This window comes from Danio rerio, chromosome 3, assembly GCF_052040795.2.
Source record: "Danio rerio strain M-AB ecotype USA chromosome 3, GRCz13ab, whole genome shotgun sequence".
Lineage (NCBI taxonomy): Eukaryota > Metazoa > Chordata > Actinopteri > Cypriniformes > Danionidae > Danio > Danio rerio.
This window is the reverse complement of record NC_141023.1, coordinates 63,100,001-63,121,995: the sequence shown is the minus strand read 5'-3', so window position 1 is coordinate 63,121,995 and position 21,995 is coordinate 63,100,001. Positions and strand designations below refer to the sequence as shown.

At 38.8% G+C, this 21,995-nt stretch overlaps 2 protein-coding genes across 7 annotated transcripts in view; one reads left to right on the top strand and one right to left on the bottom strand.

Annotated features, from left to right (window-relative positions):
* Window positions 1-6,165, top strand: part of LOC147846107 (stonustoxin subunit beta) — a 35,673-nt gene extending 29,508 nt beyond the window's left edge. For 4 of the 5 annotated variants that reach the window (XM_087245265.1, XM_087245264.1, XM_087245263.1 and 1 more), the window contains 2 exons: window positions 4,312-4,358; window positions 4,460-6,165. In XM_087245265.1, the coding sequence (XP_087101391.1) occupies window positions 4,312-4,358; window positions 4,460-4,995 (583 nt within the window). In that variant the 3' untranslated portion in view covers window positions 4,996-6,165. The remainder of the gene's footprint in view (window positions 1-4,311; window positions 4,359-4,459) is intronic. The other variant, XR_015481353.1, reaches the window with a different exon arrangement.
* Window positions 6,166-8,857: 2,692 nt separating this feature from the next.
* uqcrc2a (ubiquinol-cytochrome c reductase core protein 2a) overlaps window positions 8,858-21,995 on the bottom strand; it is a 17,974-nt gene continuing 4,836 nt past the window's right edge. The window contains exons 3-14 of one of the 2 annotated variants that reach the window (XR_015479722.2): window position 21,995; window positions 21,849-21,913; window positions 21,707-21,763; window positions 19,590-19,714; window positions 19,415-19,512; window positions 19,269-19,326; window positions 18,051-18,146; window positions 14,556-15,923; window positions 14,132-14,507; window positions 13,521-13,597; window positions 13,190-13,343; window positions 8,858-9,151 (exon numbers count right to left, since the gene is read on the bottom strand). The exon at window position 21,995 is cut by the window's right edge and continues 149 nt beyond it. Coding sequence is in view for 1 of the 2 variants with exons in the window: in NM_001002657.3 (NP_001002657.2) it covers window positions 9,068-9,151; window positions 13,190-13,343; window positions 13,521-13,597; window positions 14,132-14,212; window positions 15,724-15,923; window positions 18,051-18,146; window positions 19,269-19,326; window positions 19,415-19,512; window positions 19,590-19,714; window positions 21,707-21,763; window positions 21,849-21,913; window position 21,995 (1,096 nt within the window). In the remaining variant the exon portion in view is untranslated. 2 annotated transcript variants of the gene reach the window in all.

Sequence of the window (21,995 nt, the reverse complement as noted above, 5' to 3'; positions counted from 1 at the left end):
ACCCCCCTTTTTTTCCTAGCTAAGCCAGACAGGGAGTTCTCAGGACCTGACCCGAGCTCGTACTCTGCTCTCTCTCATTTAAGGGGGAGCCCTGGGCTCGAAAATCTTCTAAACTCAGCATGCCAAATACAGATTTATCTTATCAAGCAGAATTCTTAGTATTTTAGAACTATGACTTAATAAGTAAAAAAGTTTAAATTTAAAAAGCCACAATGACCTTTATTATTATTGTTTTATTTAGTGGCAGGAACGGGCTTCCATAGAAACGAATTAAAATTATTAAAATCATTTGCGAAAATCATTTTAAAAAGTAAAAACAAATAAAACAATTGATAAATAAATAATGAATGAAAAGACTCTAAAAACACTGTGATGAATAAAACAATATTAAGATAAAAAATAAATATGAAATTTAAATTGTAAAAATAATTAATAAGTCAGGTACTGGTGTGTGTGTGTGTGTGTGTGTGTGTATGCATGTAAAGGTAACTTGTTGGACAGGTCAGAGTACATACATAAGGAACAATAACAGTCAATAAATTAAGCAAGTGTCACCGATATAAACAAAACATATAGAAAGAAACCAGTCAGAGGTAGTAACAACAATGCTTATTAATGTATGATAGTAAAAATGAAAGTAAAAAGAAAGAAAGGACAACAGTAATGATAACTGACGATAATAATGAATCACAAGTGCTACACCAACTACTACTACAGAAAGTTACTTATATTACAACTACTATTGCTGCTACTACAGTCACAACCACAACTATTACAACTATAATGTCTACTACTGCTGATACTACCACAACAATGACTACCACTACTGATATTACTATAGCGTTTGCTACAACTAATACAACAACGTCTACTGCTACTACTACTACTATTACCACAATCACTTCTCCTACATCTACATCAACAACATCTACTACTGATATTACTACACCAACAACGACTACTACTACTACTGTAACAACCACACCTTTACTACTTCTGCTACTAATATACCAATGACATCTACTACTACATGAACTACTACTTCAATAATCTCCATAACAATTACTCAATAACAATAATTCAATAACAATCGATACTATTACAATGACTACTACTTCAACTACTACTACTACAGCTACAACTACAACAACTGCAACCTTAATAATGATAATGGTATAAATACTTGTAATAATGATAATGAAAAGATAACAGGAAGAGTCAGAACAGTAATACTAACTAGAATGGTACATTTCCTAAAGAAAATGTGAATGGGGTTTGCGTGGCAAATCGATGGGGTAAAATACATCACCGTACTGGCCAAAAAGCAACAACATGCTAATAGAGGTTCTAGCAATATGCTAATATGATTAGCATAATATGATTAGCATGTAGCTAGCATGATACTAATAGTGTTAGCATCATGCTAGCAACATGCTAATGAAGTTGCTAGCATGATGCTAACATGATTAGCATGTAGCTAGCTTGATGCTAATCGTGTTAGCATCATGCTAGCAACATGCTAATCGAGTTGCTAGCATCATGCTAACATGATTAGTATGTTAGCATGCTAGCATGTGTGGCATATAGGAAGTTCCGTTTGCTAGCATGAGTCAAACGAGCAAATCCCCAAGTCTCTACGATGTTCTGATGCTGAGATATAGCTGTTGATGAATGGTTGCTAGGGTACTCTGTTTTGTTGCTATGGGCGAGGTTACAGAGTGATCTTGAATGTGGTTGGCTGTCTAAGTCAAATTAACCAACCCTCATGTCTCTATGACACTGCTATGTAAAGATATGCATGTAGGGCAGTTATAATGGCAGTCTATGGAATTAATTTGGGGGCGTGGCTTATAAGCTTCATTATCATATTGAGATGCTCATTGGTTGTCTGAGTCCAATGAGCCAACCCTAAGTCTATAGGACACTGCTATGCAAAGATATGCATGTAGACCAGTTAAAATGGCAGTGTAGGGAACACTTATAAAGGGTATTTAAATGGATTTGGGGGCGTGGCCTAAGAGTCTCATTATCATATTGAAAAGCTGATTGGTTGTCTGAGTCAAATGAGCCTTCCCCCAAGTCTGTATGACACTGCTATGCAAAGATATACATAGCCTCATTATAATAGAAGTCTATGGGATCCATTTGGGGGCGTGGCTTGTGAGCTTCATTATCATACCGTGATGCTGATTGGTTGCCTGAGTCAAATGAGCCCACCCTCATGTCTACATGACACTGCTATGTAATGTTATTGATGTGTGACATTTATAATGGAAGTCAATGGGATCTGCAATGGGACGTCCCACCCCATGTTAAGTCAATGGGGCAGTTATTAAGGGTCTTTAGTAGGTCTGGGGGGCGTGGTTTGTGAGCTTCAAAATCATAATGAGATGCTGATTGGTTACCTGAGTCAAATAAGCCAACCCCCAAGTCTGTATGACACTGCTATGTAATGTGATTGACATGTGAGTGAAGAAATGAATGGGAGTCAATGAGCCATGTAAAGTCAATGGGGACCTGTTTGGGACGTCCTAGCACCCCAGGGGTACAACTTATACCCTCTTTCGGGGTATGTTCTCATATAGGCTGCAACCCCCTACAGATGTTGCGAATCCCATATTTCTACGAATTTCACACTTGGCGCTATAACGCCTCAGGTCGACCCATTTCGTTTGGTTGGAAGCTCGACTCCGCTCATTTTCGCGGCTCCTCATCAGACAGTCCTTCTGCGCATGTCAAGGCTCCAATTTCAGCAGTCTTTTGCGACAGTTTGTGCCCGTCAAGCAGGCGTTTTGCCCTCAAGGCGTTCAATGGGAAAAGGGGCTGTCGCGTCGTCCATATTTTTACAGTTATTGGGCAAACCCCATTAATAAACCACAATAGTAAGAGTGGAATTTGCCCTAAGGGCAAACCCCACTAATAGACTGATTTCATGCGGCCACCATTTTCAAAAGCGAAATCGAGGCTGCGGTTGGAAGAAACCCGGAAGTACCATTAGGAGTTACATAGGAATGTTGTGTAACTGGCTGTATATCATATCAGCAAAGAGAAAGTGACACAAATTTATAATTTCTCCGCCTTCCGGGTGACCCAAAGGTCCGTTCTGAATGTAAAAAGGGATATCAGAGCTCATTTTCAGCCAAGTTAAGGGAAATGGCACTAGTTAGCTAACGTTTTCTTTCCCAAACACATGTTTTAGATGCCATTCATCAAACTCGAGTCAATAAACTGATTCTTTCACTATATTAGACTCGTCACGATACTGAATTAAAAGAAAGACCAGCAATTTCCCACTCACATTTAAGGCAATGTTGATGGCTTTCTTAAAACAGCGTTGATTTGCCATTGTGTTCATGTGCTCAACAGAAATGCTTGTGATTGGCCGAGAAGGTCATCAGTTCACCCACCGCTGTATACCGAGCACAAACACAGACGAGCGATCTGCTTGATGACTCGACTGATCTTCACAGCTGCTTGGCGCTCCAGTCCGTGCATCTGTATTCGCACTGGATGAAGAGCGGAAAACTGAGTGCAAACCAAGCACAGATACACGGAGACTTAAGCGTGAAGCCGTGAAGATCAGTCGAGTCATCCGCGCTCAGCGGCGCTTCCATGTTAGCGGGAAACAGCCGGGTTTAAAACTTCAGTACCAGGACAACACTATTACAGACAACACGAGGGTGTGCTGCAGAGGACTGTAGTGTTTTATCACTCACCGGGTCACATAGGCTGAAGCAGAAAAGCGTCCTCACGGTGTTTAACTAGTGCCATGAACTGAAGCCTAGGAGGACACTTAGCGTATCACTGAGATTGTGATCTTGTTTGATGCTAAATTGCTTTTTATTGTTTAAAATAAACTTAGTGAATAATATTAAAGTGATGTTTACACAATTTCTGCATTTTGAAATCTCTGCAACAGCTGGAGGTTTATAGTACACGGCATGTTACTGCAATGTTTACATTGCTGATCCTATACTTCTGGGTTTCTTCCCACCGCAGCTTCGCTTTGATTCTTTAAAATGGCGGCCGCGTGAAATAAGCGTATAAGCAGAAAGAGCATAGTACTATTGGGCTTTGCCCATTTGTAAGAGTGAACTTTGCCTAAGGCAAACCCCACTAATTAACAAAATCCAAATATTGTACTCACTGTGTGTGTGTGTGTGTGTGTGTGTGTGTGTGTGTGTGTGTGTGTGTGTGTGTGTGTGTGCGTGTGTGTGTGCGTGTGTGTGTGCGCGTGTGTGTGCGCGTGTGTGCGCGCGTGTGTGCGCGTGTGTGTGCGCGTGTGTGTGCGCGTGTGTGTGTGTTTTCTAGTGTGGATCATGGAGGAGAATTCATGATGACATCTCGACTACACCAATGTAAGCAACACACACACACACACACACACACACACACACACAGTGTTGTAGAGTGTGTAGTTGTGTTGTGAATGTTGTAATGTGTGTGTTCTTGTGTTCAGACGCCTGTGAACTCACACTGGATCCAAACACAGCACACACACACCTCGCTCTGTCTGAGGAGAACAGAAAGGCGACGCGTGTGAAGGAGAGTCAGTCTTATCCTGATCATCCAGACAGATTTGATGTGTGGGAGCAGGTTGTGAGTAAAGAGAGTCTGACTGGACGCTGTTACTGGGAGACTCAATGGAGCGGACATGCTTATATATCAGTATGTTATAAAGGAATCAAGAGGAAAGGAGGGGTTTTTGACTGTGTGTTTGGAAGTAATGATCAGTCCTGGAGTCTTGATTGCTCTGATGACTCATTCACTGTCTGGCACAATTATAAACCCACACACATCTCAGCTCGTCCAGACTCCAGCAGGACAGTAGGAGTGTTTGTGGACGAGTCGAGCGGCTCTCTGTCCTTCTACAGCGTCTCTGACACACACAAACTCACACACTTACACACATTCAACACCACATTCACCGACACACTCCATGCTGGATTTAGAGTTTATTCAGGCTCTTCAGTGTCTCTGTGTCACACAGCATGAAGATGTTTTCTCCAGTTTCTGCTTTTCATCTGCTGAGCTTCACTCTTCTTTCTTTCTTTCTTTCTTTCTTTCTTTCTTTCTTTCTGTATATTAAATTCTGTCTTATACTCTTCAGACTGTATTTTCAGCAGATCAAGATCTTTTAGTGATTTAAAAAACGTTAACGAAATGTTTTCAGTGCTTCATTTTTACTCTTGTTTAAAGCACATCAGTTTATTGTTTGTTCAACTGATTATCAAAACACATGACATTAATATTAAGAATAAATTAATTCATTATAAATTATAATTATATAGTTTTATTTAATAATAAATTGCTTTATTAAAAATGTGTCGTTTCCTCTCAAAGAAGCAACGTTTATTTCTTAAAAAAAAAAAGTGAAACAAATAATTATTTCATTATTTATTAATCAGGGGTCGTCACAGCGGAATAAACCGTCAACTTATTCTGCTTATTTTGTATCAAGCCAATACCTTTCCAGCACCAACCCAGTACAGGAAAACATCCACACACTCTTGCATTCACACTCATACACTACAGACAAATTACTTCATCCAATCCACCTGTATCACATGTGTTTTACTGTGGGGGAAACCGGAGCACCCGGAGGAAACCCACGCCAACACGGAGAGAACAAACTCCAAAAATGCCAACTGACCCAGCTGAGACTCGAACCAGGAACCTTCTTGCTGTGAGGTGACGGTGCTAACCACTGAGCCACTATTATTTCAACATTTCTAATAATAAACATCATTTATGATTGATCAGCAATAATACAAAATCAGGCCAATAAAACATGATGTCTAATTAATTTTTGATTCAGTATTTCTGCATCATGTAGTTTTAATCAGCCTTACAGAATCAGAAATCATGTTCATCTGTGAACAATGCCAAATAAGCCTGATCATGTGATTAACTGAGCTTTTTATAAAACTGCCTGTGTTTTTAGTTCATTTTAGTTCATTATAAAAGTCTTCTTCATCACAGTAATTCATCTTTCAATTATTTTCTTTTTCTCTACATTTATTGACGTGTAATTATTTAACATGTATTAATTATTCTGCAAGACACTGACAGGCATTATTGATGGCTAATTCATAAATATAGATTATCCAGCAGATCACTAAACATAACTTACACTTAATTTAACACACTGTAAAAATAACAAATTTTACAGAAAATATCTTAAATGTCTCTCAACTTTCCTTACTAATCTGCAATTCCCTCTCTGATCCCTCCACTAACTACGTAAAAAAAAAAAAAAATATATATATATATATATATATATATATACACACATATATATACACACATATATATATACACACATATATCATATATATACACACATATATATACACATATATACACACATATATATACACATATACACACATATATACACACACATATATATACACATATATACACACACATATATATACACATATATACACACATATATATATATATATATACACACATATATATATACACACATATATACACATATATAAACACATATATATATACACACATTTATATATACACATATATATATATACACATATATACACACATATATACACACATATATATACACACATATATATACACACATATATATACACATATATACACACATATATATATACACACATATATATACACATATATACACACATATATATACACATATATACACACATATATATACACACATATATACACACACACACACACACACACATATATATACACATATATACACACGTATATATACACATATATACACACATATATACACACACACACACACACACACATATATATAATTACTAATGTTTTGCTTTCTTTACAGACCTGAAACTTGCCTATAGCACTTATTCATTTTTGCTCAGTTCTGTAAATTGCTTCCTTGTCCTCATTTGTAAGTTGCTTTGAATAAAAGTGTCTGCTAAATGACTGTAAATGTAAATGTCATTTGACATTATATTCAACACTTAGTGAAATGACAATCTCTCTAAATGAAGAGTTTGACTTTCTCTTTAGGTACTTCATCATTAAAGACAAATTACTGACATTTTAGTTTTTATACAGGGAAATATTATTTAGTATTATTTATACAGTATTTTTCCTGTTATTTTAAATTATATTCAAAAGTCCATAAAAATTACAAACAATATCTGTAAATGAACAGCTTGACTGTTATTTTATGTACTATATAATTAATGACAAATTACAGCAATTTTCCTGGTTTATACAAAAAAAAATGCTGTATTATTTACACAGTTCCAGTTTTTTTAAGTACATTTTAAATTAAATTAATAAATTGTAATTACTTGCTCTGTAAAAAAAAAAAAAAAAAAAATACAAATTCATAAAAAAGCTGGAGCTGCCAAACAAAAAACGTAAAATTACATTAAAATTTCTTTTTTCAATTTCAAGAGTTCACACTTAGCTGATGATTGATTATAAGCAAGTTTGGCATGCTGTCCCAAGAGAGAACCCTGAGCTCAAAAGGTCCTTGAGCCCTGGGCTTCCTCCTGTTTGCAGGGCAAGAGGGGAGCCTTGAGCTCAGATAGATCTCGACAACTCCCCCCTTGATAAGAGCTGATGACTAAAATTAATGCTATGAAGAGATATGCTGCAGGATGAGTTTGACTGTAGTGCTAAACTTAGATTGATCAATTCACTTGTATTTGGAATGTGGGAGGAAACCGGAGGACCCGGGGAAAACCCACGCAAGCACGGGAAGAACATGCAAACTACGCACAGAAACAACCACCGGCCTGTTAAAGGACTAGAAACGGTGCCATTCTTGCTGTGAGGCAACAGTGCTAACCACTGGGCCACTGTGCCGTCCTATGGAGGGAAGGTGGAGAGGAAGGGGGGATTCTCAAATCGAAGATGGATGTAGTGAAAAACCCCTGGCTCTTTATAGTGGGTTAGGAATGACCTGATTGGTGGATCATACATGCTAATGCAGAACCAGCCGTGTTCAATCATAATCACATGATCCTCTCGAAATTAGTTTATGAATAAACTTCACTTATTGATGGTGTTCTATCGAAATAATCTAAAAAAAAAAAAAAACTGTAAAATTTGTGTCATTTTGTAAAACACTTATTGTGTAACTTTATTGAATGAATTTGATCATAATAATCTAGGAAAAGCCTGTAAAATAACTGTGTTTCTGTAAACATTTCAATGTAAATAAATGTATTTATTAATTTTTGCACTTTATTTCAACAATGAATTTTTACAGTTTTTGTTTGGCGGCTGTAGCTGACAGTCATTTGACCTTTTTTTAACGATTCTTTTTTTACAGTGCAGATAATGTTCATTTAACCACTGTTTTTCTCTTGTTTGAGATTTTGTACGATTTAACAAAGACATTTAATAAAACACTGACATCTAATATTATTAGTCAATCATATAATCACTGATTTTATTTGACTCAATCTTGCTGATTCTGCCAATATAATAAGCCGACAGCAAACAGAAATAATAAAAGAGGATAAAAACACTGATAATATAATGAAAAAGCTGTTTTTCTCCCTCAATGTGCTTCATCAGATTTAATGCTGAACTGTTGAATCCAGAAATTTCTCTGCTGAAAGTGAAAATCTGAAAGAAAATATAATTCACTTCACATGTCGATGTTTGAGTGTTTGTTTACCATGTTTACTGCTCATATGAGGGAGGTAAATAAAATGAACAATGTAATAAGTAACTTAAATAGAAATAAATGCATAGTAAAGCAGAGTAAAGTGTAAAAGTCCAGTAATAATCCTAAAGTAGTGAAGTAAACACAGTATTTTTCCTCCTGGGGGAAATGATGAAGCAGAGCAGACCTTCATCACTGATAGATCTGTTTTAATGAATCTACATCAGACATACAGTCAAACAGATGAAACTGATGTTAATAAAGCGAGACTGAACACCAGACTTCATGATGATCTGAGCAGAAAACAAGTGTGGACAGCAGTCCGGCTTTCAGACAGCTCTCAGATCAGTTGTACACTCAGGAAAGAGCTGAACAACATCTGCACTGTAGAGCGGGACTTCCTCACAGCTCATCCAGAAACGGTGTGTTTTCCAGATATCCACAACTCGACATGCTCTTCTGGCCTTCAACAAACCTCCTCGCAGCCTGGAGAAAACACACAGAGAGAAACTGATGATAGAGTTCACATCTCATCTCTTATTCCCAACAAACAGCAGACAGAAACCAGCAAAAACATTCAAGATTCAGAAGTGGACATGGAGAAACCTTCATCTGAACACCTCCATCAGTCTGACTGATCCTGATTCAAATCAAACTTCATTTAAGCTTAAAAACTCATACAGAATAATCTGCTAAATGTGAATATTTTAAACACATAAATGTTTAAAGTGCCCCTATTATGCATTAAAAAGGGTCATATTTTAGTTTTGGGGGTCTCTAACAACAGTCTGATATGCAGGCAAGGTCAAAAAACACTTTCATTGTTTATAATTTGCATTTAATTGTTCCCAAACTCCTCCTTAGCACAATGCTAATCTACGCTGATTGGACCGATGATAGTCTGTAGCGATTGGTCAACAGAGTTCAGCGCGAGACAGAAAGACCACCCCCCGTCCTCAGCATTTTGGTACGGTCTGTGAAACCCCCAGGTCGCCATCACTGCTATAGGATCTGATCACAGAGGCCAGAAACACGCTTGATAGTACAGTTACTAACACCACAATACACAGTATCCGATTCTCAACAGTGTTATTCAGACACCACAATCCCGAACCTATCCCCCCTGGTCTCCCGGATTTTCATGGGAAAATGTTGGCAGGTGTGTGTGAGCCCAATGCAGGAGTGCATCAAAGCAATGCAGTTAAACAGCAGCATATCGCTCTATTCTTAACCATCAGCAAAAACAGTGACACACATTCAGTATTAATCCACACAGTGGCGAAAGCTGAACTATTTTGAAACTTGACCAACATACATGTGTAGGAACAGCTGACGGTGGACATAGCAACCACAAACTGCAGTAGATCACGAGCTCACAAACGCATTTAACAAAGCGGCAATCGTTGCATATTCAGCATTTACTGTAAAGTTCCCATCAAGCTCTGCAAAGTCCCTTATGGTCTTTCCTGATCCTTTCTTTAACAAACAGCAGACGAATGCCCCGTTGTAAGAGTGTAGATCGCTGAAGCACTCGTTCTTTCGATTTTTGGTCTTTCATCAGGCACTGATAGAGTGTCAGTAATATGGGTTTGCCTTCAGATCGGGAACTACTACATGGTGTCTAAAGACACTTTGAGAATTGCTAGATGACCAATCACCCTAAAGACTAAACCCGAGGTCACACTGGAATTTTCTCCCCATAGACTTCCATTCATACACACACAAATGCCTTAGACCAAAAACACAAGCTCGAGCAACAAGTTTCGCAGTTCGCAACGGTGCAAAATTCAAGCTCGGTGTACTCCGACCTGCGAACTTGCATCAACGAAATGCCAGAAGACCAGCGACGAAATGATCCCAAGGATTACATATCCGGGACCAGGCCATATCCTGAGCTGCTGCTGCGCTGATGGTCATGTGGAGTGGAGAACATGAGTCTGATTCCAGCGACGCTCGAGGGACAGACGAGTCTTCGCTGAGGCCATCTTCCAGCCTCCACCACGGTGACTGAAGCTCTGCACAAGACTTTTGGCCAGCGGAGAAATTAAAATGGTCGTGCCCAACTGAGTCTGGTTCTCTCAAGGTTTTTTTTCTTCACTCCCATCAGGTGAAGTTTTTTTCCCTCTCCGCTGTCACCACTGCCTCGCATGGTTCAGGATTGGTAGAGCTACGCATCGATGAATTGGCTCTTCAGTGTTTTAACTCTCAGTAATGATTAAACCACACTGAACTGAGCTAAACTGAACTGAACTTAAACACTAAAAACTGAACCACACTGTTCCAGTTACTATGACCATTTATGTGAAGCTGCTTTGACACAATCTACATTGTAAAAGAGCTCTACAAATAAAGTTGAATTGAATTGAATTGAATCAAGTAACTGCGTGAGACCAATCAAGGATCAAAACACCAATCACTCCGAGAAGAAAAGGAGGGCCGGGAATGCCCCCTGCAGATGATTGCAGTGCATAACACACAGTCCACCAGTTCCTCCTCTCTGCAGATGTAAAGCCCAAGCGATTCCAGCATGGGATGCACTGCCACCCACCTTACAACCTTGGTGCACTTCACCACAGATTTAGAGGATTCCAGAGTACAGATTCCTTTCTCTCGCACCTGCAGCCTCTTCCTGTAGGTTTGTGAAAGATAAGAGCCAATCTCTAATGTTCAGCTCTTCCTCAGGACACGCTGCTGAAGCTGCCTGGTTAGCGCTGCCCAGCCCGTCATAGTGGCTCATCTGGACAGTCAGACCCAGCTATGCGATGCAATTAACCTCCATATCTCTATAACAGGGGTGGCCAACCCTGTTCCTGGAGAGCCACCTTCCTGCAGAGTTCAGTTGCTACCCATATCAAACACACCTGCCTGTAATTATCACATGGTGTTCAGGTTCTAATTAATTGGTTCAGGTGTGTTTGATATGGGTAGCAACTGAAATTTGCAGGAAGGTGGCTCTCCAGGAACAGGGCTGGCCACCCCTGCTCCATAACCTGGGGCCCTATCATACACCCGGCGCAGTGTGGTGCAAGACGTGATGCAATAGTCTTTTGCTAGTTTCAGCTTGGCGCAAGAGTGGCTTTGAGGCGTTGCGCTACGCTGTTTAAATAGCAAATGCATTAGCGCTCATTTGTGCGCCCATAGGCGTTCTGGTCTAATCAGGAAGGCGTTCTGAGGCGGACCGCTGGCGCGTTGCTATTTTGAGAAACTATAATAGATTTTTCATTAGACCAAAACTAACCCGGTCTAAACTCCGGCGCAAAGTTGTGCCTCGCTTACACACGTCTTAATACACACAAGAGAGCAATAGGCAAATATCTTTACATATAAAAAAAATGTAAATATTAAGGATATATGTAGGATATAATAAGAATAAATATAGGATATAAATATAAAGGATTAAAATATTACAAAACATATTATTTTCTGGCCTACATAAATATAAAACATCACTGCTTTTGTATCTTCTTCATCTCGGGAGGCTTTTTCAGTTCATTCATAACAATTTGCTTTTGTATAATGTTATTATTATTAGCAGTATTATTTATTATATCCGTATTTATATTTGTTTTTATTAAAAACAAGCTTAGATTTGCCCACCTGCAGGTTTTAGACCATATGGGGCACAGTATGTCTTTTAGGATATAACTCAGGTTTTTGAGCACATTTTGTTATTATTGTTCATTTATTCGTTTGCTGGAAATTAAAACTGAATTTAGAAATAGTTTTGAAACGAATATTTGCGCTTAACAAACACAATTAATAATTTATAGACTAATTGATGTATGTGCGTAAAGGTTTCCCTATCCAAGAGCGAATGTGAAAGTAGATCCATTATCTCTCATTCTCACGCAGTAGATGCTCTGTTTAACTGTTTTCTGTTAATTAACTGTTAACTGTCCACTAAGTCCGCTTAGACTTACTTTGTGTCCTGTAAATAGCGAATGCGCTCTTGGCACGACGCAGCTGACTCTTAAAGGGAATGGGAGATGAGACTCTAATTGGTTTATTCTTAAAACACACCTATAACTCATTAAGAAAATAAACTCAACCCTTTTAGACCATGCGCAATGGCGCAAGGCAGATTTTCCGTCCTTAAATTAGCAAAAACGCGTTCTGACACGCCCTGAAAGCATTTGCGCCCTGCGCTTTGCGCATGGACCGTCAAAATAGAGCCCCTGGATGTTTACCCCAGTAATGACTTTAATCAAAGCAGGCTTTATCAGGCATATTAGAATGACACTGAAACTTTTCTGAAGATTGTCAGGCTTTTTTTCCCTCATAATCCCTTCATTATTCCCTCCCTCATAAGACTCATATTAAAACTCCTGTGTTGAATTCTGATTTTGAGCGGCGCAGTAGGCCTTCTCCTGTTTACACCTCTATTTATTGAGCATCATCCACTTGTGATTGAACTGATGATAACTGGTCTTGTTTGACTGAGGTGAAGTTTTCTGCTGTGAAATTATCAGTTTAGTATTCAAAAGATCCAGCAAAAGCTGATCTGTCCTGACTCAAGTGTCTTACTTTGAGGACGTCGCTGGAGGTCACCGAGTCGATGCTTTGTGTCACAGTCTGTGGTGAACTGTAGACGCCGCTGTTTAAAAGCTGAACCCCCAGCTCCTCCAGCAGCACGTCTGAACTCTCCAGAGACATCAGATAATCTGCCTTCAGCTGATTCCTAAAACACAACACACCACATCAGCTCTCACACACACACATTACTCTATTAATCAAAAACAGCACTGAGCTTGACCACAGTGTATTTCTCTACTGTAGTAAATCGTATTAATCAGCTCTAAAACTCCTCCAGGACTGCATTATGGTGCTTCTGGGAGCTGGTGTTTCACTGACTCACTTTGCTCTGGTAAGGTCATCAGTGGTCAGCTTTCCCTCCGCCACAGCAGTCACCTGAGCCACAGCCGAACTGATGACCTGCAGACACACACAGAACAATCACACACTCGCTGCACACTGTGTTTCTGTCAAATACAGACAATGAGAGAGATGTTTCAGATAAAGCTTCAGCAGAAATAATTGGCTGAAACAGGAATAGTAATTAACAAACGCTTGTGACATAAATAAAACTAGTAAAAACAAAAACTATTAAACAAAATTAAACAAACATGCATCAGTTAAACTAAATTATCTGTGACCATAAAAAAGTTCACCCAAAAATAAATCTTTACTGATTATTTACCTCAAGTAAATCCAAACATTTAGCAGTTTCTTTCGTTAAACACAAAAGATGATATTTCGAAGAATGCTGAAAACTAACTGGACGACAGCTACAGGTTTTCAACATTCTTCAAAATATCTTCTTTATTGTTCTTAATATTTAATCTTCTTTAATAAACAGAAGAAAGAAACTCAAACAGGTGGAAACAGTGTAAAGTAAATGATGTCAGAATGTTAGTATCTTGGTGAACTCTCTCTTTAACACGAGCGTCAGGTCTGTTGAGCTCTCACCTCGCGGGTCGAGTCTGCTTGAGAGATGATGTAGAGCCCGAAGAGCCCCGAGTCTGAGTAAGTAGTGCTGAAAGCTGTGGCCTGTGAGGAAGAACAATCACAAACAGCTCAACTGTAGTGAGACGGAAACAAGACGAACAAAAATAAAGTGAAAACAGAGAGAAGCAGATGAAAATGTAGATATTTTTCAATATTTGAAGACAAGAATGAAGATGGCTGAAAGGAACAATTTGGGAGAGATCTAGTCAGGTGAACATTTGAGCTGAAATGTAGACTATGTAGATCCACCTGACTGGATGTGAGTCAATTTTGCCTGCAAGTTCGTCAGTCGTTTTGCCAGAGCACACTGAGGTTGATCTACTTTTACTCTCACCGTCTTTTAGGTTTTTCCATAATACGCTAATAGCTAATAGAAAACGGAGACATGTGAAAACGGGGGCGGGGCTGCAGACATTCGCCTCTCTGATTGGGGCTTTTCCTCAATATTATGTTGCCTACACACAGTTCAGTCTTGCATCCTTTCTTTGTAAGTTCGGACTTTGCACGTTTGATATGGAAAACAGACTCCCGAGGACATGTCGGGTAAATCTTCAAAGGGAACAGCATACTTTATAACCTCATTGACATCACCCTGGCTACTATAATAAAATGAAAACATGATATGAGGAACTGTCCATTTTCATTTTGATATTAGCAACTTAACAGAAAGCAGAAATGCTGAGGCGTTGTGTAGCTGCATATTTAGGCCATATGAGCGTCATCTTCACTGTGTCAGGGTTCTGCCACTTTGGTCTTGTAAATTCTTGTTTTGGTGACAAAGTCCGGACACTAGCTCTGTCTTGTCCTGTTCTGTTGTGCTCGGCTCAAGTTTTCTTGGGTAGAGCACTTGTTTTGTCATTGTGTGTGTGTCTCTGGGTGTACGTCATCGTAGGTGCGTGCAGACCGTGTGCGCTCTCGCTTGATGCGCTGTTTTATTCTCAGCGTCTCCATCTTGATGGTTTGGTTTTGGTTGGCGCTGAGATGAAACATGCGCGTTGTATATGTGTGAGCGCACGGTTAGGTGTTTTCATCTATTGTGTGCTCGTGTCTTGTGTCTGTTGTCAAAGCACGTAACTCTGCGTTTACATTGTGGTCGCGTGCTTTTGTTGTGTGCTTCAGTGTTGTGTTTGTCTTATCATCTGAACACGCGGTGAATGAGTTCTCTTATTGGCTGCGTGTTCTAGCGTGTTTACTCTGCACTTGGGTCCTAGCTCCTTTTTCTCCAACCTCAACCGTGACACACTGTGTGCATATTTATAGGAAAACAGAGCCTATAACATTACTGCCTCCCTCCATAATCAAAGAAAATACGAAACATGCCCTTTCTTTTGCTGAATTATCAGTTTTAATTATCAATAATGGCCATTATTGCGTCAGCTAATCAGATCGCTGTATGCAAATACACCAGCAAGACAGTGGCCTACTGCTGACTGAATTTAATTGGCTGACGCTGCTATGACGATCGCGTCAACCCCAACTTCAGACACGCCTTCAGTCAAGCGCTGACGCTGAAGCCTCGTGTGAATGGGGCGTAAGGGTTGACAAGCACTCACGTCAAATGGCTGAGCGGTTGCCTTGGCGATGCCCTGGCTGAGTTTGCTGCTGATGTTGGATCCTCTCTTGACATGTGGTCCAGCTCCCAGAATCCTCTGCAGCACACTGAAGGCGTTGGCCTCAGCTGAGCCCGTCACAGCTCCTTCACAAGCCAGCAGAGCGTGAACCAGAGATCCAGTGCCCTGAACCCGCAGCTCACCTGTTCACACACACACATATTGTCAGTCAGACAAGCACATTGTTTAAATGGCCTTTAAGCACATTAGGAAACAAGAATCCTCCTTACTGTGACGCACAAAAACTATGTTGATGCAAATGCCTGTTATTATCAGTAATGATTCTCATTATACTTCATATTACTGTTATACATGAAATATTGTTATATAGTACTAAAAACTATAGAATACACAAGACATACCACTTATATAGTTTAGAATGAGGAAAAGTATAAAGCTCAATATGGTGAATGAAGCCCTGCATTCTAGTACAGGAGCCAATCAGCGATCAATACAGACTGACGATTTTCCAGCGGAGAGGCTCAGATTATACTTATGTTTTTACGATAGTTTCTGCAGTTGTTATGCACCTGTTAGGATCAGCAAATGCAAATGGGAAATCTCTTCTTTTAAATAAAACAACTACACTTAAAAAAAATGTTCTCTGGTTTTGTAATCTGTATGAAACGAACACGAGGTACACCCCATCCCATCAAATATCACATGATAGCGACTACAGTACACAAATACTTTCAAACTTGTAAACAAAGAGAGGAGTGTTATTTTGGAAGGAGATTGGCCATCAAAACAATCGGATGAAGCATTATTCAGAGGATGGTGTTGTAATCTCATTCCCTTCAAGTGCATATGCACATAAGCTTGGGCAAACTGAAAAAAATGCTGATTTTGTTTGATTGAAATGTTAAGAAACAAAACTTTAGAGAGAGATGATGTTTAGAGACGTTTCAGTTCCGTTAATATGCAAAACTGCCAACCGATCACAGCAGTGGGTGTTTAATTTGAAGTCTACATTTGACAACGCCCATTCAAACCAAATGTTCTCATGAGGGTCAAACCAAATAAAAAAATAGTCAATAGCTTTAAAAAAATGTATGTGTGAAAATCATGACTAGGGCCAGACGGAATCTGTGGCGTTTTTTGCTATTTCTTTGGGGAATTTTGGTAAAAATCTGGATTTCTGTCGAATTATTTTGGGAGTATCAAAACTAAAACCTTAATATATTAAATAAAAAGTAATACCTTTTAAACTTTTATTTAATGTCTAAATGCAAATCCAATTAAATTCACTTTATTTGGTAAACAAAGCAAGTCTCTCATATAATATCTCTACTAAAAGACAAGAGAATTTTACTTTACAAACTGCATTGCACATAAATTAGATACATTTTTAAATTTGCCAAAAAAATTACTGTAATTAATTTAAAAACTGAATAAATTTAGATTTACACACATTTACTCAAGTAAATGAACAGAATTAATGATGGCCTAAATCCGTGTTGATTCTGTGTTGCCTACTCATAACCCATTTTCTAAAAGTAATAAAATAGATATGCCCATGGTATAAACATAATTAAATAATTTACTATTTGAATATTTGTTCATAATAACATAAAATATAATATAATGTAATACCAAAATGTTGTTTTAACACTGAAAATGTTCGATACTTTATTTATGCATAATATCATATATTGGGTGAAATATGACCCAGAGATGTCCCCGAAATGTTTTTTTTTATTATAAAAGTTATTCGTTGGTGTCAATGGTTTTAAAATGTTGTTGTTATTTAATTTTGGTAAAACTTTTTTGCCACATCTCTTTACTTTAAAGCGGGGCTATTGTGAAAAAAACACCTTTATAAGGGGTTTGAACAAAGTTATGTGACAACAGTGTGTGAATATAACCAGCTACTAATGGTGAAAAAAAACATTATTAATTGTATTTTTTATAATCACATTTTATAAAAACTGTCTGCAGAAACACTTTGACATTCTCTCTTTGTGAGGAAGAACGCCCCACCCATAGATGACCATCTCTTTTAGAGACTTATTAATGACTTATTTTACATCTTGTAAAAAGGGACATAATAGGAAAAACCAATATATCTATGGTGAGATGTATGTAATGCATAGCATTACACAAAACATGCTTTTATTTTATACAGAAAACTTTGGAAAATATTAGTAAACATCGGAGAAGGGTTATTTAAAATCACTGATTTACATTTACATTTTCTGCAATTACATTTTATATTTTGTTTGAATTACTGTAGATGTTTAATTAGTGTGATGGAGTGTGTCTGCACTCACCGCCGCGGTACACAGCTTTGGCTCCTGGTGCTCCGGCTCCTTTATGAGAACCGAAGAATCGCTCACCGACCGTCTTCAGAGCCGCATGACTGACCCCTTCAACAGCAAACATTCACTCACTGACTGACTTAGGTCCCGTTTACACTAATGCATTTTAGTTTGAAAATGCATAAGTTTTGCTACAGTTAGGCCATCCGTCCACACTACGCCGGAGTTTTTGAAAACTTTCAAAAGCGGAGCGTTTTGGAAATGCTGGATAGGCTGTTTTCATTCTGAAACACTGCTGCTCCGTCTCAGCGTGGATGGGGTAAACAGAGACATCTGAAAACGGAGGCGGGGCTGCTGAGATTCGCTACCTGATTGGGGCTTTTGTGTCATTGCGTATCCTTTCCTTATTTGTCAAGCCCCTATCACATGACTATAACACATAGCTTTAACGCTACCGGAAGACAGCAGACCAGCCTTCACTGTAAACAACAACATGGACACAGAAATGGGAGTGTTGTTTGCACTATTGTCTATTTTATGCACCATTGTGCAGTTATTCATTTGTTACGTTTAGTAACAACTCGACCTCGTCGTCTGTGCACAAAAATACCTCGCTTGCATTCTTCGCCATCGAGTTCATTGTTCAACCGGCGTTTGTTGACTAATAATAACCAAATGCAGAGCGAGACACATGCTTTCTGTTTATACTAGAACGCACATGTCCGGAGTGCGCGAATGGTCACGTGATAAACGTTTTTGGTGGCGTAGTGTGGACGGAGATATGTTCAGAAACGCTAGGTGAAATGCTAGTGTGGACGCGGCTCATTTTTGATCTAAAACACCCGTTTAAAACTAAAACGCACTAGTGTAAACAGGGCCTTACTCTTTATTATCTTTGTCATTATATCCTGCTTCAGTTTCTTTCTTCAGTTGAACACAAAACAAGAAAATATGAACAATTCTGGAAACCTGTAACCACTGACCTCCATAGTTTTATAATATCTTTCTTGGTGTTTAACAGAAGTAAGAAACTCATAAAGGCTTTGAAACCATTTAGGGGTTGAATAAACAGTAGTAAATATTGATTTAAGGGTGAACTATCCCTTTAAGCTGAACTATAACGATAAGCAAAAAGTGTATAAATCCTAAATTGTTGCTATTTACTGAGTTAATTTCCTGAAATAAGCTTATTTAAAAGAAATGAACACTTTATGCAGAAAAATTACTTACCTAATCCAACGAGAGCCATTCTTGCACTGGTGTAATTATTGTCAAAGAACTGCTGAAGCTGCAGATTCAGAGCAGAAAGGCAGTGTTAGTATACACTGGTACTCATTTCAGTAGGGGAACAGTACAGAAAGCTGTTCGCCTCTTACATGATCAACACTGATCTTCCCCAGCATGATGTCTGGACAGTAGAGCGAGTTGGACAAGGCGTTTTTATAAGCAGCTTCATGCAGCTTCTCCAGGACACCTGAGCGGAGAAAACAGCTGTTCAGTATCACTTAATCAACTTTCTACATTAATTTAGGAGTAAACCATGTACTGCACCTATCTGTGGGCTCTGTTCAGCCAAGGCTTTGTCGATCTTGACCCTCGGGGTGAGATCTGCCAACTCCCAGGGTCTGAAGTCAGGAGCAGTAGTCACATCCACAAGGTATTCGATCACACCGTCACTGCACACAAAAACACACACAAGAGTAATTTTTAAATATAATCTACAGGACAGACTGTCTACATCAGGGATGTCCACATTCAGTCCTGGAGGGCCGGTGTCCTGCTGACTTTAGCTCCAACTTGCTTCAACACACCTGCCTGGAAGTTTCTAGTATACCTACTAAGAGATTGATTAGCTTGTTCAGGTGTGTTTGATTAGGGTTGGAGCTAAACTCTCCTGGACACTGGCCCTCTTTGACTGAATGTGGACACCCCTGGTCTACATGCTCATTCTGCTACTGATATTCACTATGTTTGCTATACAAGGTACTTTCAGGACCTTTTAAGTAAATTTCGGGTCCAATAACTTCAAATTCAAAGACTTGATGTAAGAACACATGATAAGTAAGTGCAAGGTAACGTTGTATTACTTCAAAAGATACCATATTGCTGTTTTTAGAGCATTTCTGCCCATATGACAGATCTGATATTTAATTTGTTGTATTTCTGTTTTAAATAAAACTGAAAAATATTCAGTAAATCCTACACTGTTTTTTAAAAATGATCTGGTATTCCCTTTTAAAAGATAATATTGTAAAAACTCAGGCCACTGTAACACTTTAAGAAGTGTTCATTAAAACTGATGAAACCTTCATAATCATGAATCATCTTGAACATGAATGTGATTTCATGCATGCTCATCACAACTGTAATTATGCGTCATTCGCTCAGTTTTGTCATTTTATATGCAAATTTTGTTGAGATGTCCTTGTTATGATAACTTGCCACTTAACTTAGTGTCTTTCAGTGTTGGGCAAGCTACTTGAAAAATGTAGTGAGCTAAGCTATTAGCTACTCTAGTTAAAAGGTAGCTTAACTACCCTCTGGAAAATGTAGCAAGCTAAGCTATAAGCTAGCTTAGCAACAAATAATCCTGGTGACCAAAGGGCCGTAAACAATCATTACAATGAATATGCATTTAAAAACACCAGTACATAATTTCTGCCACAAGAGGGTGTGTGTTCACAACAAACAAACATGCATTTTGATGACTGTATGACTGAGTGTGGAATCATGGGAGTTGTCATCTTCATTACGTCCTAAAGGGACTCAACTTTCAATTGTATGTCATATAAGTTTCATCTGGACAGTGTCTATCTCCTAAAGTGGTTTGAGCAATCAGATCATATTTATATCAGTTTCTAATGCGTTTCAGAGAGCATTACACCTGTCGTTTTCACCATCAGATTGTGATGATGTCATAAATAAAACAAATAAATAAAATTGTGGTTGAGTAAGTTCAGCAATCTCAGTAAATTCTTTTATCATGGATGACGCCTGTTCCTTGATAAGAGGGCAGAGCTTGGCGTCAGAGAAGAAAAGTAAGAGCTAGAAGGAAAGAGAGAGAGAAGGAAGTGATAGAGGGCCTCTGGCAGTCATGGAAGACTCACGCTGCGATTTGTTGTTTTAACAAAGTTTTGGTTTCTCCGATGCTGTTCGTTTGAGTTTTACTCATCATGCTTTCATCAGCCAGCATTGTTTAAACCCTGCCGAGATGTCAAGAAGCGGATAAATATGTGAGCAAAGCAAAGAATCTACTGCACTTCAGCGCGTCATATCTGATCTAGAGTTGTCACAATACTGAAATTCGGTAACAATTGATCCAGAAAATTTTAGACCATCCATTTCCCGGAAACATTTGAGCACTGTTAAGCGCGTTCTTAAACAGCGTGGATTTGCCATTGTGTTCACGTGCTCAACAGAAATGGCTGTGGTTGGCCATCAGTTCACCGAACTCACCGCTGTTTACTGAGTGTAAACACAGATACAGGGACACTGGAGTGTTTTAAAGCCACGCTTCATCAGCGGATCGCTCGTATGTCAGCTTATAGACAAACCAGCTGATCGACGTTACATTAAAACACTCCAGTGTCCGTGTTTCTTGTATCTGTAGAGTATATTTCATGTCTATTAGATGTTGCTGATGGCTCATGTACAGCAATGATACTCACAAATCATCTCTAAGAAAGTCCAGGGAATATACCATGTGTTCCCTCGAAGACGTCACACTGAAAAACAGCCAAACAAAACACGACCGTGAGAGAAATGATAAAGTGCAAAGTGAAAGTGTTCATGCACACTCATGAAACTGACCTCAAACTAGCACCCAGAGCCTCCAGACTGCGACAGATCTTGAAGGCTGACGCACCTTTAGTGGTCTGAAACACACAGGCATTATTCACAGCACATCCAGTATTTAATCTAAACTGCAAGTCCTCTGATTCTGAGCTGTCACTCACC